The sequence below is a fragment of the Armigeres subalbatus genome, chromosome 3 (genome assembly GCF_024139115.2).
Source record: "Armigeres subalbatus isolate Guangzhou_Male chromosome 3, GZ_Asu_2, whole genome shotgun sequence".
Classification (NCBI taxonomy): domain Eukaryota; kingdom Metazoa; phylum Arthropoda; class Insecta; order Diptera; family Culicidae; genus Armigeres; species Armigeres subalbatus.
The window spans coordinates 166,788,914-166,805,642 of NC_085141.1; the positions used below are offsets into that span (position 1 = coordinate 166,788,914).

General features: G+C 38.9%; 3 protein-coding genes across 4 annotated transcripts in view; 2 read left to right on the forward strand and 1 right to left on the reverse strand.

Moving 5' to 3' along the window:
• Positions 1-925: 925 nt before the first annotated feature.
• On the forward strand, positions 926-1,858 carry LOC134227963 (U6 snRNA-associated Sm-like protein LSm1). The gene is made up of 3 exons (XM_062709678.1): positions 926-1,083; positions 1,144-1,328; positions 1,541-1,858. Exons 1-3 carry the CDS (start codon positions 1,035-1,037, stop codon positions 1,709-1,711), a joined length of 405 nt encoding a protein of 134 aa, XP_062565662.1. The 5' UTR covers positions 926-1,034; the 3' UTR covers positions 1,712-1,858.
• Positions 1,859-3,941: 2,083 nt separating this feature from the next.
• LOC134220045 (serine-rich adhesin for platelets) lies at positions 3,942-14,573 on the reverse strand. 2 transcript variants are annotated; one of them, XM_062698988.1, is made up of 6 exons: positions 14,114-14,573; positions 13,873-14,048; positions 12,859-13,808; positions 11,767-12,711; positions 4,387-4,688; positions 3,942-4,326 (listed from the first exon to the last, which is right to left on the reverse strand). In XM_062698988.1, exons 1-6 carry the CDS (start codon positions 14,245-14,247, stop codon positions 4,038-4,040), a joined length of 2,796 nt encoding a protein of 931 aa, XP_062554972.1. In that variant the 5' UTR covers positions 14,248-14,573; the 3' UTR covers positions 3,942-4,037. The 2 variants fall into 2 exon arrangements, with proteins under 2 accessions (XP_062554972.1, XP_062554973.1); XM_062698989.1 differs by having other exon boundaries at positions 4,163-4,326; positions 4,427-4,688.
• A 147-nt stretch (positions 14,574-14,720) lies between these two features.
• The window catches only part of LOC134220047 (mitochondrial proton/calcium exchanger protein), a 41,552-nt gene continuing 39,543 nt past the window's right edge, over positions 14,721-16,729 (forward strand). Inside the window, exon 1 of the mRNA XM_062698990.1 lies at positions 14,721-15,194. Within this exon, the coding sequence (XP_062554974.1) occupies positions 15,128-15,194 (67 nt within the window). The 5' untranslated portion in view covers positions 14,721-15,127. The remainder of the gene's footprint in view (positions 15,195-16,729) is intronic.

The following is a 16,729-nucleotide window of genomic DNA, read 5'->3' on the forward strand; positions in this document are numbered from 1 at the left end:
ATTAAAGGCAAACTACCTAGTGCCAGAAAAGTCATTTTACTCAAATTTGGGTTATTGGCCCAAACCACGGTTTTGAGTGCAAACAACCCACTTTTGGGTAGTTTTGGTTTTCAGTGTATAAGAAGGCTTGAATTCGTCGAATCAGCACCTATATCTCGGGTACTTATTCAAAAGGACGTATGTGATTTTGTAAACAAAGATTCAAACTTCGATTTGTCCGATCTGATGGCACTCCCACGCAAACCAACACCACTAACAGGTAGCCGAAGCCTCCCCCTATCTGTTTATGGTGATGGTTTGCGTGGGAGGGCAATCAGATCGGACAAATCGACGTCTGAATCTTTGTTTACAAAATCACATACGTCCTTTTGAATAAGTACCCGAGATATATATTCTCAATCCAGTTGAAACCCGGAATTGGGGGATAGCGAAGTTGGATTTTTCTCACAATCCGTACGTTAAACCTAACTTCGGAAGTGGTGCGCTGTTTTCATATCGCGAAGCGCTATTCAGCGCACCACTTCCGAAGTTAGGTTTAACGTGCGAATTGAGAGAAAAATCCAACTTCGCTAGCACCCAATTTCGGGTTTCAACTGGATTGAGTATTGTCGGGCCGCCACCAAACCGGACCGCGCGATTGAGCACTCGCGCTGCGACGCGAGTCGCGACAATTTGAAATATTTCATTAGTAGTGCGCATCATGCACGCATGGATGTACTATCATGCGCACTAATCAGAAATTAGTTGCGACGTCTGATAACTGCAGATATTTCATTTTATTGAAAACAAATTTTCGATTTTCTACTATACACGGAATATATATAGTCTCGGCCGTCTCGGCAGTTTCACATGAAAAGGCCTTTAACAGATCGCGAAAAACTGGACAAAAACAAATAAGCGTGTAAATGAGAAACTATTTTTCATTGGGCATTCATTCATGTCTTTTCGGGTTTAAAAAGTTTTTGTTTTTGTTTGAATTTGAGAAAAATCGTCGACGTGAGTGATTGCAATTTTTATTCCTTTACCAAATCATAATGGAAAATCCGCTGTTTGGAACGGCACATCTTCTAGATGAAGTAGATAGTAAGTATTAACACTAAAAGCAATAGTTGGCAATTAAATTGTACTATTTTAAATCAACAGAAAAACTAATGGTTTTACTGCGAGATGGTCGCACCTTGATTGGCTACCTCAGAAGCGTTGATCAGTTTGCGAATCTGGTCCTGCACCGCACAATCGAACGAATACACGTTGGTAACGAGTACGGAGATATACAACGTGGTGTGTTTATCATTCGGGGCGAAAATGTTGTACTTTTGGGGGAAATTGTAAGTATCGTTTGGGTTATTATGCAATTTATACTATAGACACTAAAGAATCCTATGGAACCTATAGTGTCTATTGTTTATACTATATGTTCGAACTCCAGGCTTGTTAATGAGTCGTAACAAATTTTCTTTTAATAGTATGTTCAGTCTTGAGTTCGAACATAATATTCATATACAGGACAAATAGCTTCACCTCGATGTACTTTTTGCAGGACCGTGAAAAAGAAAATAATCTTCCGCTGAAGGAGATATCGGTCGATGACATTTTGGATGCCCAGCGAAGAGAACAGGAAGCAAAGCAAGAGAAACATAGACTGATATCAAAAGCTCTTAAGGAGCGAGGATTGAATATGAACTCGGAACTCACGCAAGATGAATTTTAGAAGGAAAGCGAATGAATGTGCAACTTCTGTTAAGTCTCAAAAGCATTTCATGCATTTTGTTTTTTTACGTATTCTCTTTCAATGGCAAGCATTAATCGAATATAAATAAATGTTATTTTTCATGTAAATTTCACGAATGAATCAAAATCTTTGACTGGTTTACTCCCAAAGCTCTGCCACAACTATGACGTTTATAAAAGCAAGCAGTATTTTTTTTAAATTTAATGTATTTTCATTGATTTATTTATTGTGTTCATCGACAGGCTGTTCAAGCCCCAATGATTTTTCCTTAATGTGATCGCTTAATTCTACAAATATGTTAATACTACGAAAGCAAAAGGCTATACAACAACAATATACACGTATTCAAAACTGATTGAACAAACAAATATGAATACATCAAATAAAATCACATATAAATATAACAATTAGGCGAGGAAATACATAGTAAAACCACGTAAAACCGTAATTCAATTTATCTAGTGGATATACTGCCTTTCTCGCATTTAGTCTAGACACCAACCTTTTTGGTTTAATTCACCATTTTCTTCACAACTTTTAAACGCAGAGGCCGATTGTCATCAACTTCAATAGCGATCTACAAGGCTTTACTACCTTTCGAATGCAAGTTATTGCGAGATTCGGTTAAGGATTACTATATGCAAAGTTGGATAATTAACACACCCACGGGCAGACAGACATTTGCTCTGTATGTTAAGCAGAGTCGATAGGTATATAACATTACGGGTCTACGAGCCTTTTTATAAAAAGTTCGTTTTCGGAGTGGCACAACTTTGTTGTACGAGAAAGACAAAAATCAATTTGATTATTATTCACAAAATCTCGTGTAATTCAGGTTTCCAAGTACATCGTCGTTTAACAAATTCTCAAAACTTTACATTTCTTGGCCATGTCGAGGATGTCAATGCAAGATATTTCCATTTCCAATTTAACAAAACTGTTTCTGTCAACCCATTGTTGCACGAGCATAGTTACGTTACTGAAACAATATTAATCAGGCAGTTAACGGAGCCTGTAATGCTGTGTAGGCACATTTTCGGGGGAATTAGGGTCTGTTCAAATATTACGTAACGCAATAGGGGGTGGGGGGTTGTTATATTTTTGTTACGATTTGTTACGCAAAATATAGGGGGTGGGTGTCCTTCGAGAAATTGTTACGCGTAACAATTGAGAAAAAATATTTAAATTTTTCAAAAAATAGTTATTGTCTTCAAAATAGCATAAAATATACAAAAAATAATTATTTATTGTATCGTGGTTTAAATTCTACCAAAAACAAGATATTTTCAAAAAAAAATTATTTGTTACGCGTTACGCATAGGGGTGGGGGTTGTTCTAAATTTTGTTACAGATTGTTACGAGGGGGTGGGGGGTTCTTAAAAACAACGTTTTTCGCGTTACGTAATATTTGAACAGACCCTTATGGAGTAGGATCTACCACACTGTGCTCTAGTTCTTACTATTCTTATTAATACTTACGAGTGATGGTCAGAAGAGCATAAAGTAGAACGACTATAATTTGCGTTTAGATGACCCATCTTTTGCACCTTTTGGATGGAGTCTGGTTTGAAGCCGATGAAAGAAGCGGATACGAATTTGGTGGATCTGCTGAACCCTCTTACTGATTAGAACCTTGTGTGAAGGTGAAATTCCGAGATGCCAAACGCAATTAATCAGTTCTCTGTACAAAAACGAATTCGGAACTCATAAGAAGAAGCAACAATATGTTTGAACTTCAGTACCGATGCATGGTAAAAATCAGTATTATCCCAGTTATTGTTGAAGCCGAAACTAACTGAGGGGCGCCTTTGAGAGTATAAGCCATTTATCGAAGGGTATAAATAACGGTACCTCAATCTGAAGAGGCCTCACATAAAATTTGTGAACTATCTGATTAAAAAACTACTTCATTTCTTCTCGATAGAAATGAAGCAGAAATACATGCACTAAACAAATGACACAGATATACTACAAAAGTTCAATGAAATAGACGCAGTGGCTCATCCCGTGGAATTAGAAGCATGTGTCGTCTGTCTAATGGAAGCTCGAAGTAACTTTGTTAAAAATTCTCAAATAAAGGTCTGTCTCATTTCACGAACCAATCAAGTAACAAATTCGATGAAATTCCCCATATCAGAAGAGTGGCAACTGGTGGTATCCACTTTGATTATATAAATCTTTTGTTCGGAAAATAATGAAAACGTATTAATGTGGTTAGTAATAATAAGGCAATTTATATTCGAATACCTGCTGAAAAAAATAAAAAATGCCTAAAGCATTTGTCCTTTCTGATAACAATTTCGCATTACAGGGACGTTTCGTCTAATTCAGATTTGCTTGGCAGTTCACTATCTTTTAATGAATGGCTACCATCCATATTGTCGTATTCACTTCGACCTTCCGGATTATCGATAAGCGTGTCATCATCATCCTCCTCGGGCTTATTTCCATTCATACAAAATAACAGACTTTCGCTCATTTTTGATTCGCTGAAATCTTCAAGATCACCATCAGACTCGAAATCGTCTGACTGGCTTGAAAATGACAAATCCGCCGGACTATCAGTCATAACGCTACGACTCAAAAGGTAGTCCCTGAAAAGAGTTGAGAAATCGGCTAGAGCTTTTGTGTATAACATCGACAATGACCCGTACCTGAATGTACTTGTCAGAGAGCTTCCTTCTTCATCCGTACCTTGTCCTATCAAACCGGTGGCACATTCAGCGGTCGACATCTCGCTGATAGTCGTGCCGCATCGAATGCCCCCATCTAGAGCAGTACTATCGGATTTCAAAAATGACTTAGCAGGCATTTCTTCTACTGCGTCATCCTCATCTTCCTCTCGCAAGCTAGAGAAACTCGATTGACTTGTGTAGGTTGTATGCTGTGGATCAGCGGTATTCAGTCCTGCAAGTAGCATCACCGGTTTGCGGGAACGTGGTGTCATGATCGATTCCTAGAACGATAAAAAAAACGACCTCAGAGCAGTGCATTTTGATAATCATAAAAAGAGCAAATATACAAGAAACACACGAATGAATCCATTCCAAATTACTTTAAAATATTTAGTAGTTCCCAGAGTCGTAGCTTGAGCTTCAAAAATCAGAAGGGTTATATACAAGATACGACCGCCCGACGTAAACTACCTACGTAAAACAGATCATAAGATAATTATTTTGGTTAGACCCTAGAGTGATTGAAATTTTGTTGTTTTGGTGAACCTCCTAAATTTTCAACTGAATTGGTTATAATTTAACTGAGTACGAGCAGTTTGAAGTTTGTATGGAAATTACTATAGAAATCGCCCCGTATGTGAAAATTCGTTTCGTGGGGCGGATCCCCCATCGCCGGGCACCTCCCAATACCGGACACTTCTTAAAACGACACTACTTGCAGAGGTCCCTTCTCCATCTTATTAAGTACAAAAGGAAGCTATTGAAAAGGCTTCTAACGGCAAGGAATATCAGATCATCATGTGATAAACTTTGTGCAAAATTTGAAGTAGGATAAAAATTTTTGTTACACTTACTTCAATTCAATTGTTTCTTCTTGCTGAGAAAACCACAGAAATTAGCAGAAACAAAAATTGAAGAGGACATTGAAAAAAGTGGGAATTTGGATTAGGATGTAAAAAATTTAGCTAAAGAGTCAATTAAGCTTCACTAACTATTTTTAATATTTACAACTTAAAGCACGTCAACAATATTACTATTCTGAATGTTGTTTTTACTTATGTAACAGGAACTTAGTCTCATTTGAACATGATGTAATAGTGTCCGGTACTAGGCGACATTTTTCTGAACCGTGAAATTTTTCACCAAAATTCATCGTCGAAAAACGTGTTCAAATGATCTAATAGGTATAGTTTGTATAAATCATCAATGGTCATATTTTGTGTATCTTTCACAGGGAATCAATTTTTTGGAATGCGCATTCGAAACAAGCGACAAAAGAGAACCAACGACAAAGCTTTGTTTTTGTCGGAGATAATAATGACAAAGATCTGAAAAAAAATGTCAGCAACTAAAAAGAAGACAATCTTGTTGCTAACTTTTCATCCCGTTATTTTGCATTATTTCTAGAGAAAATTTCGGTTTTATGCTATCATAGTTTCTGCTTTTACGGAAATTTTCGAGAATCGAACAATGATTACAAAATTAGCATCGTATATCAGAGCATGCAAGGCAAATGATTCTTGTTATATAGTGTTCGGGTTCTGATAAAGGCTTGTCGCTAGGTGCGTTTGTCAGTAATAAATCAGCTGTGTTTCTACATATATGCAAAAGGTAAAAAATTTTGAGCTTGAGCTTGAGCTTCAACTGTCTTGCACAGGGAACCAACAGATGTTTGCTTGGGACTAGCACACATCTTCAATGTACAAGTACTGGTGATCGCATTTGTTAGGTCATACTGGCGCCTGCCACGTCAGAATGCAAGACAATGTAGGGAAGGGTGAGGAAATAATGATGCAATCACTCACCCACTGCAAGCCGAATATACCTCTGCACTTGCCACGATTCATGCTGATTTGGTTGGAATTTTTGGGTTAGCTTCGAGAGACAGAGGTCCGTCTTGGTTAACGAGCTGCCAATGTGATAGATAGGAGAAAGCAACTGAAGGAATTTCTAATTGGATGTAGGAAACGAGCTCTATAGTTCATTTCCAATTCTAGCAGATTACTGTTAGAATATTCAAGTTGAAGGTATAGGAATAGTAATGGAAATGGTATGGAAGTCCATTTCCAGTTCTAGCGATTGCTAGAACATGAGAAATATAGAGAAAGATAGGAGAATGGAACGGACCTGGGATTGAACCCACGACCTCCTGCGTATGAGTATATGTAAAAGTATATGTAAAGTATATGCAAAAGGTAGGAAATTTTAAAGGAAAAGTTAATTGTCAAAATACAATATTAGGGTGAGTTTGGAGAAAACCTAATGCGATCGCTCGAAAAATGATCTAGAGTGCGGCGTCGCAATAAACGTAGAAAATGACATTTCGAACGTTAAACGTAAAAACCCGAGCAACGCAGGGTTACGTTCTGCTAGTAAGGTATAAAAGGAAACATAATCCGGATAGTTAGAGTTTTTTTGTTAAATGGCTTATGTGTCCGGCACTGGAGGATCTCCCTCTAAATATAATAAATTCGAAGACTTCGTAGAATATTTCTAAATCTGTAAGACGGTTGTTGTTGCGAACCGATCGTAAGCAAAGTTATGAAGAAAATAAAAATGCTCATTATTGATATGTTATTCTTTTACGTGCTCAATTGAATTTCCCACGATTTAGTATTTCCTTGATAATTTTCCTTGCAAGCAGCAAATTGTTTCGCAATAAAACCGATTTATTCACTTGCTAAATGTTCTATGTTGCCAACGTACTTATATATTTTTAGATATTATTGAGCAACGTTGCAAAACGGTTTTCCAAAAAATTACTGTTTTCATAGTAAATCTCATACAAACCTTAAACCGCGCGTGCGTGCTTAGTCAAATTACAACCATTGGGATGTTGGATATATAAGGTCGGGAGGTAGCGAGGTTCGTTTTGGTAAACGTTTTGCCGCGTGCAATGTGTAGTTTTTCCGCAAATCATGTTCTATCGCACACCAATCCATTTATGTTTCGAACATAATTGGCGTAACTCACTATATAAAAATGGTTGGATATGACGATTAAAAATTTTCATTTAAAAACCCCAAATTTATTATTCCGCAGTGGTTTTGGTGGATGATGCCTTTCTCCGACTGTTATTCGACTTAGTTAGAGTGATTAACGCATCTCATAGTTAATTGCCTATTAAATGGCGATTAAATGCTTTTGAAGTGTTATTTAAAAAAAGGGATGCTGCCTAAATAGTAAGATAACCTTGTTTAAAGTTGATAAATCAATGTTAATAATCACCTCTTGCTTTCATGAACATGTCCAGCATCAGTAGCACTTTTTCATAAACACTACTTTTTTACTCCGACCGCGGTCATTGCTATATGGTTCTATTCAAGATGAATACACCAATAGGTGTTCCAATCTGCCAAATTCACGATTCAGCCGTCTTGGATTTTTGTATGGGAGAGCTAGCCGGTTTGTTTTTGTTTTGCACTGAAAATGAATTTTTCACCCCCGCCTTCTTCTCTTCCACAGCGCAAGAACCAACCGCAGACGGCGGTCTTTAAAATTTCACTGGATTGGTAAGGATTTGGAATTTTTAATGTTTTTACGTTAATAATAAATAGTTTCCGATTTGATTGATAATGAAATCTCGAAAATCCATTGAAAGATAAAGGAGCTATTCGCGTTTGAAATCTATCCCAATTTCGTGACGGTCTCGAATTTGGAAATTTTCATTTGTCACGCTGTATCCAAGTCTTCCCCTTAGACGTAGTTTACGTCAAAAGAACCCCTTTGGTTATAAATTCCGAATGAAAATATCAAAATGTCAGAGCCGTTGTGTCCGTATGTCCAACATGTGCACTGCACAGGTAGTCCCGTTGCAAGTAAACTAACCAATCACGTACATGCATCACTAGCACAGACATCAAAAATCAATCACTTGTGGGTTTGGATCTAATCCTCAGTTTGAACAAGATTTCACGCAAAGCGGACGCATCAAAGCGATCGCAGCGGAGCGGACACAGCATCACGGAGGCGCTGGTAACATTTTCAACGGAAATCTAAAATTGGTGGTAGTGCTCGATGTGTTGCTGCAGATCATTCAACCTCAACGAACCAGCATTTCATATGAAGAAAGGGTTGACCATAAAAATAGGACTGTGGCGATCTCGCACCGCCAGTGCCGATGCTGAAAATTTATTACACATTGTGATGCAGTTAGCTGGAAAGCATTGGGAATGAAATTTGGTTCTTCTCAGGACCAACATTTTATGAAAAGAAAGAGTTAATTGCGAAATTGAACTGTTTCGGTGGCATCGGGTTTGGCGTGGTAGCTTGGTTGCTGTTAGTGATCCCATCCATTCAAATTTGCTGCATCATCTCCCTACGACGCGCTATCAAATTCGCTATTTACGATTGAGTTTTGCACTTTGAAGAAAGTTTATTTCGGATAGTCCTTTTTTTCTTTAAAATGGTGGCTTTTGTATAAAATCAATGAAGACGCCACCTCAGTGGAAACTATCTACAGCAACCACCCATCGGTGAACGTCGCTCGGACAGACAGATGCCGAAAGATAATGTTTTGTAATATGAAGAAACTTCGTCTTGAGTCAAATTTCTGTTGTTATTCCTCGCAACAATACGCATCTTAGATATACAATATATATCCGAATTCAGAATCTTGCGAAATTTCATAGGATTCTTAGAATTTGTCATTCTCCGAAAGGTCCGTTGTCTGCGGAATCCCGATCAAAATGGTTCGCGCACGCCGAAAAGCAGCTTTCTTACACCTAATGAAGTAATTCCATTAGCCCCGCCCCTTCATTAATCGTTATGAGTGCACATTATATTTACACCCATATCAGATCACAAAGGGGCGGGGCTAAAGGGCCTAATTTATTAAATACAAAAAAGCTGTTGTCAGGCGCGCGCGAGCCATTTTGATTCGAGCGGTTCGACATTCGATGCAGCGGACCGGACACAGCAGCACGAAGGAGTGGGTGGCAGTGTGGCAATGCTGAAAATTTATTTCAAATTTTGGAGGCTTAGCGAAAAATCATCAAGTGACGGTCGAACAGTTGCAACGCGAGGTGTCGACAAGCGATTGGATACAGTTAGTTATTGGAAAGGCGCATTGGGAAAAGAAAATTGGTTCTTCTCAGGACTAACATATTATGGAAAGAAAGAGTTAATTGCGAAAATGGACTGTTTCGGTGGCATCGGGTTTGACGTGGTAGCTCAGTTGCTGTGAGTGATCCCATCCATTCAAATTTACTGCATCTTCTCCCTCCGACGCGCTATCAAATTCGCTATTTAAATACGATTGAATTTTGCACTTTGCAATTTTGCAGGATGTTTATTTAGGATAATCGGATCAACCTTCTTTTGTATAAAATCGATGAAGACCCCACCTCTGTGGAAACTATCTACAGCAACCACCCATCAGTGAAAGTCGCTAGGACAGACAGATGCCGAGAGATAATGTTTGGTAATATGAAAAAAACTTTGTCTTGAGTCAAATTTCTGTTGTTATTCTTCGCAACAATACGCATCTTAGATAACCAACATCTCATAACCAAATTCAGAATCTTGTCTTTCACTTTCCGCCGATGACAGCCAAATCGATGAAGACGCCAATACCGATTCTTGGATAAATAGTTTAAGTCCTGAAAAGATCTATGTGTAATTGATTCTTGAAGTTCTCCTCACTTTGCCACGTACGTTCCCATCGCGGAAGAAAACCAAACGTTGCAAAAAAAAATATTTGCGTTTGGTTTCATGCCACTTCTGATCCTGCTTATTTCTCCTTTATTTCTGACATTTTTGAGAATGATGTCTTCTAGAATTGTGATATCCTCCACTGAAAGCCAGTCGAGTGGCTTCAGCGGCGATGCGACCGATGGGTCATGATGGTTCCATGGTTAGAGACTCAAAGTTCATCCAACTGGGGGCAACTATTCGCCTTCTTGATTCAGTTGACCTCCGAGCAAATTGCTCAATGTTTATAAAGAGACACGAATTATTATGGCAAATACTAGAGGCCTGAATAAGAAAAACGCGGATAGGTATGTGCCGCTAATCGAACCGTCAAAAAACAGCGGCCAATCGAGCAGGAGACCTGTCAAGCAGCCAACATGTTGGCTCAAATGCTGAATCACCATCCATTTCGTATAGCTACTTAGTTCTACGTCACCTTTGCGTACAACCCGATTGGGCTGCACCTTTGAGTTTTTTAATTAAATTGCTCCTAGAATTCTCCTAGAGTTTTAACATCTTCATCGTATGCTTTCTCTTGGAGATTTTTTCGATTAGCATCTTTCTGCTTCTTCTTCTTCATGCAACCTCAGGACGCCAATAGATTCGACGACATCTATCACTTTTTTTGTCATTTTTTATGTTTGAAGTATGTACATCATAAATGCAGTTTAAACATAAAAGCGGCCAGGACTACTATGCAGCGTTGTGAAATATTATTGTAGATATTGTGCCTTGCAACAAAATGACAACTTTCGTGATAAATTTCCAAGGCTGTAATAGGTGTGAAAAATTTATCCGCAGTACAAATAGCACAAGCTATCAAAGCACCATAATCCACCACGTATCGGCCGAATCTTCAAAAACATCAAAGTAGCTTTTTTCTGTCGGTATGTTTTTTAGGCGACTATCTGGCGCTCATTTTCTGTCGCGATTAAAAATAAGCGGAGAAGTAGATTTTTTAATGAGCCGTACAGTATCAATACTCAACTTACTTCACATTTAAGCCATAGAACGGGGTCATCTCGTACCAACCGCTCTGTATTGCATTATAAATTATTATTATTATTATACTTTATTAGTGACACTTTACCACTAAAGTGACATTCGTGTCTCAAGCATTATAAAGTAATGATTGATTAATTGGTGTACATAATGAAAATTATAAATGTTAACTCTGGCATCAAGCAACTCTACAGCTACAGCATGATACAGCTTGTAATGCGATTAGCCTATTAGGACTGTGTAAGGTACGATGTTAAATTCCTTTTTAAAGTTTTTTTTGAAAATTATTTCAGAGTGATTGTTAAAGCATTGTATATTAAGAAATTATGACACGTAGCAGTTAATGAAATGCATGAGTAGATCAAACTATAAAGCAGCATGTAAATTATAGTGCTATCCGCCACCAACCATTCCATTTTTTACTTTTTCCGAGCACAAAGGTTTTCTATTAAAAAACTATTAGCTATTAGCAACTTTTCCTACAAATTGATATCATTTCAAAGAAATCACTCAATTTTCGATTTACAACGATGTGCGCATTGCATTCCAAACAATTGGGTATTCTAGAACCATGAGCTGAAATATGATAGCGGCGCTGTGAAGCTGGATACGGCGAATTGGCCTTCAAATAAACGTTCTGAATAAAAAAACACGAGCTGTACCAACCTGCATCGATTTTGGCATCCGTTGAGTCGACTTCGTAATCGGCGACATCGAGTTCCTGCCGCTAAGTGCCGGTGTGCTCGTCAGATATCCGACATTCCACGCGTTGACTTCAAGGTTCAAATTGTTTTCGTTGACCATGTCGTTCTGTTCATGGTCTTCATTGGCATCTGATTTCGCTTTACAGCGAAGCGGAGAAATTCCGATAAGCCGACAATCCTCGACGATTTCTATCGATTTTCTCGCACTTTTGATGTTATCCTCGAAGCAGCATTTGAGCAAAGACGTCGATGAGTATTTCTTGCCGGATCTCTGATCGTGACCGAAAGGCAATCGGAGGCTTCCCATCGACACACCTTTTATTAATTTATTTTTCAAAGAAGACATCTTTTTCTCCTTAATTCCTCGATTTCTACATTCTTCCTGGACAATACTACTCAAATTGGGTTCCGACTTATATTTTGAACGACTATCACTCAAACAGGCACTCGGTGAGGAGTATCGATCTTCTTCATTATCACTGAGAGTTCGGCCTTCGGCGCGAAATTCATGACTGTCGTCATCGTCGTCCCCAATATCGTCACCTTCCTGTTCAACGAAGTCCTCATCGTCTTCTGGCGGCGAAGGCTGTTCGTCCGAGTTCAATCTACATCTTTTGGCGTCAGAATTCGCGCCTTCAATTTCAATTGATTTAAGCAGAACTGTAGGCCCTGTGGCCGGACGTCGATAGGATCCCGTAGATGTGCTGGATGTAGAACTATTACTTCGTTTGACTATAGAATGTGGCGTGCATGTACTTGACCCGACACTCTCTGAAGACGATGATGACGAAGTTGACGTCGATGAAGAACGTTTCCCTAATCGGCCTGGCGAATCAGCTGCTGTTGGCAGTGGACTTTGAAACAAGACTCGTTGCTTGGGCACATGCGGAACTGATCCATTCGGGGTCTATGCAATCACGATAGTTAGTCGATTGATGCGAAAGCATGATTCGAGTTCATTCGCATTAGTGACAATGAAATGGATGACATGCATGCAAATAGAAATTTATAATGAGTTAGGTTGGTTAATTCTATCGAACCTAAATGAACCTACCTGTAATCTAACGGGGGTATGACTATTCCGTTTAGGTGTTTTTGCAACCGGATGTTTGTGGAAAATATGCCGCTTGATAGAGTCGCCAAAAGACTTCACCATTTTGTTACTCGAACCGCCGGAAGTTTTTTCCCTCAGCATCAACACTTGTAACGGTGTGCCATGTCCATTTTCCCGATTGAACTGTTTTATAAGTTTTTTCTTTTTCGAAGATTCCGGAAGACTCTGAATGTGGGCATACAGCTGAGCCAGAGCGGTGTCCGTTGAATTCATTACATGAGCTTCTGCCGTTTTCTCGCGATCAACAAAAGTGTAAACGGTGTTCGCTACGGAATCCGACGTTACCGATTCGTTCAGTATATGCTCCGGGGACATAGTTTTACGACGCTTTCGTTCAACGAAGTAAGCGCGAATGTCTGTTGCTAGTTTGGGTGGAATGTGGAATAGTCGTGGTCCAGTGGTTATCATGAAGCTTATAATGCTGAACATTTGTTGGGTTGTGGCATGCAATGCTTCCGGCGATAGTTTTCGGGGGCATATCAGATGAGGCGTGAAAACGGTGGCTAAATTATCGGCCGACATTTTATTGGTGCTTTCGTGTTCCACGGTTTTATACAGCATGTCTATTATGCACTCTAATAGTTTGTTGTTCTCCTTAGGAAGCAAGAGCACCAAAAGTTGTATAGCATGTAGAAGGCGCTCTTCCCGGAAGACTACCGAATTTTTCGAATGGCAAAGTTCCGCTACTTGGCAATACGCCGGATAGTAGTGCTCAGTCAAAAGGGGTTCAGAGAGATCAGCCAAGAAATTTTTCAAAACGCTAGCACAATCATGAGCAGTGAAGTCACCGTTTTCTAAATTGATGGAAACTTTATGGATAAGAGCATTCTTTAGTTCACTTTGTCGCTGCAGGGAGCCCGTTTTCCTAAAGATACCTTCCTGCGATATATCTGCAAATAAACAAAATTTTGATATGATAGGCCTAATTTTGAAACTATTCTTGGATGTGAATACTTTTTTCCTGCACGAGAAAATCGATGAGCTGCATAACGTCTCGAATGTTTTGTTTGGTCAGAACGGTCTTGGCCGTTTCCGGCGAATTTGTTTTGGTAGATGCACAGCCTCGAGCCTTCTTATGAAATCCTTTCCACTTCTTAATTTTACCTTTATCCGAACTTGCAGGATCGTTTCTACAAAAAAACAAAATTTCATAGGTCTTGCATTCCATTGATCAAATATTTCATTTTCTACTCACTCGGTATCGGTGTTCAAATCCAGCTCGAACGATAAGTGCATTCTGACTAGCGTAATAAACTGCTCCGGGTGTTCATTCTGCAACCGTGTGGCGAATTCTTGATCTAATCGGATCAATTCAGGTTTGTTACACATTTTAAGAACTTCCTGTTGTAATTTATTGTCAGGAAGACCGAGTTTACTCTTCACAATATCTTTTTCTGCGTCATGTTTTGACGGTTAACGAACAAAATTGTATCAGGCGCACCACATAGTTATAGGTAATTACCAATGTTTTAAACTTTAAACTGTATAATTGAATGAAGCAGCGTTAGCAGTAAAAATATACACATACTTTATTTTATGAAAATTAGTAATATTAATCAAATTTTAATATAAAACTGTGCGGTTTATTCGTACCTGACACCATCGTAAACCGACATTTTTTTATTCGCGGACTGACCGAGTGCAGTGCCGTCCCGGCTGTCACAAAAAAGGCTTTTCGGTTTGAAAACAAAATTCTCGCAGCGCCTCCTTTTGTGTAATCCGCACACAACTCCTATCATGATGGATCCAGTTTCTTAGCATTGGGGCTTGACAGACGTCATCATCACATCGGATGATTTTTCGTCGCCATCCAGTCCAGCTGAACCGCAGAAAAACGAAAGACGGTCTCGCATAAGCATTGCGGTGGAAAGTGATAAATCATTTGTTTTTAAATATTTTAGGCAATAGTTGCGTGGTGCTGCTCAAAACGAGTATAAAATATAGTGCTTCATCATCTATTTGAAACCACAAAGCAAACAGGCGGAAATAGATCACCCACAAGACCGAAATTGTGTGCAGTCGGATTTTTCTCATTAGTGGAAAATTTTCTAGCTTCCGAGTGAAGCACTGGGTTATCGTGGATTCAAAGGCCAGTGCTGGGTGGGAAAATAGAGGTTTTTGTCGAAAGCACAAAGGTCGGGTGTAGTGCAGCGGGCAATTGCTTGAATGAAAATAGGGCGGTGGAAAATCCTGAAATCGCAGATCCGAGATGAGTGCATTTCTTCGAGTTCCTAGAGCGGTGTTTGGTGCAGGTCAGCACTATCGCAGCGTTGATAGTAAGTGATTCATTTTTAAGGGCTTTGGGCATTATTTACGTAATAAAAGAAAATTAAAATAAGACCAGGATTGGAAACTAGGACATGATGTCATACCAAAGAGTCCCGTTGGATCTTCTAGTCAAATCTTGATTAATGAAAGGTGCCTCGTTGGGGTTAGATTTTTGCAATGCTGATGTAATTCAGTGTTTGTATTGAAATTGAAAGAAAAAGTTTGCATGTATACAGCTCGTGCATGGTCATGGGTAATAGTTGTTGTTTCTTCCCCTATATATACCGATAACTACTATTTACGAAGGTTCGCAGTCATATGCAGAGGATAAACTGACCATATGCATGAGTGTATCCAGGACAAGTAGGAAATTGAGGGAATTGGAAAGGGATTTAGAGTGGGATGCATTTCGATTTTATTGGCATGCCATCTCTTAGTCTTTTTGAGCGCGTAAAGGCTTCAAAATCAAACTTTTGATAAAAGGTCTGCAGACCGAATCAATCCAGTTCAACAAATTAAAACTAAAAACCTGTACAAAAATGTGATAAACACTTTGCATTAGTCGATTTGTTCACAAGTTGAATATGACAGTGAATTCGGTACGTTTTTATCGTTGCTAGAAAATTGATCAATGTCGGTTTTCCGACATTTCGTGGTAAAACATTAGTCGGTGTACCATTTTGCGTTATATATAATTTGGCGGTATTCCTAGACCTGTGCGCCGGTCATATAATCGGCGGCGGCGGCGTGATGGTCATTTTGCCCCGGCGGCGCCCCGTTGGCTTTTATCGGCGGCGGCGGCATGAACCGGCGTGGATAAAAAAAATCAGTGACAAAAAAAATCTATTTTAACGCGAAGAATCACCCACTCAGGATGGCCACTGAACCGGGAAAACCGGGAATCAGATAGAACCTGGAAAAATCGGGAAATAACCGGGAATTTGATTGACGCTGATTTTGTTTGAAATTGAAAATCCGTTCAATCAAAGATATTTTTCGGGTATTGGTCACTCTGATGTGAATATGTACATTATGCGGAAGATTTTGCCCTCAGTATGGAGGGTCATGAGTTTGAATCCATGCGAAGGAAAGTGGTTACCTCCAATACACTTTTCAAATCAAACTCTTCCACATAATGTACATCGGAGATTTTCAGAGCATTGTAAATAAATAAAAACTAAACTCAAGTGTCAGAGATTTCAGGAAATTCAGGAATGAATTTTTCAGTTAAAAGATTGAAGATATCATAACCGATAACCCTTTCGCTTCCAAGATCCTTTCACGTATTCCCGCTTTCATCTCGAAATACAAATACATTTGCTCTTAAATCGGCTTAGTGTTATATGTTTCTTAGTTAAAACTTCTAAATTGTTTCTATTAAAGAAAATACAGCGTCTATAGATCTGATTGATAATTTTAGAAAATTAATCAGCATCACAGAATTTCCAAAATATCAAAAATCATTCTAAAGCATAGATATCAAACTGTAATGTTAAACAGAAGTATATCTGAATTTAAGTTGTTTTTGGTGATCTGCGAAACC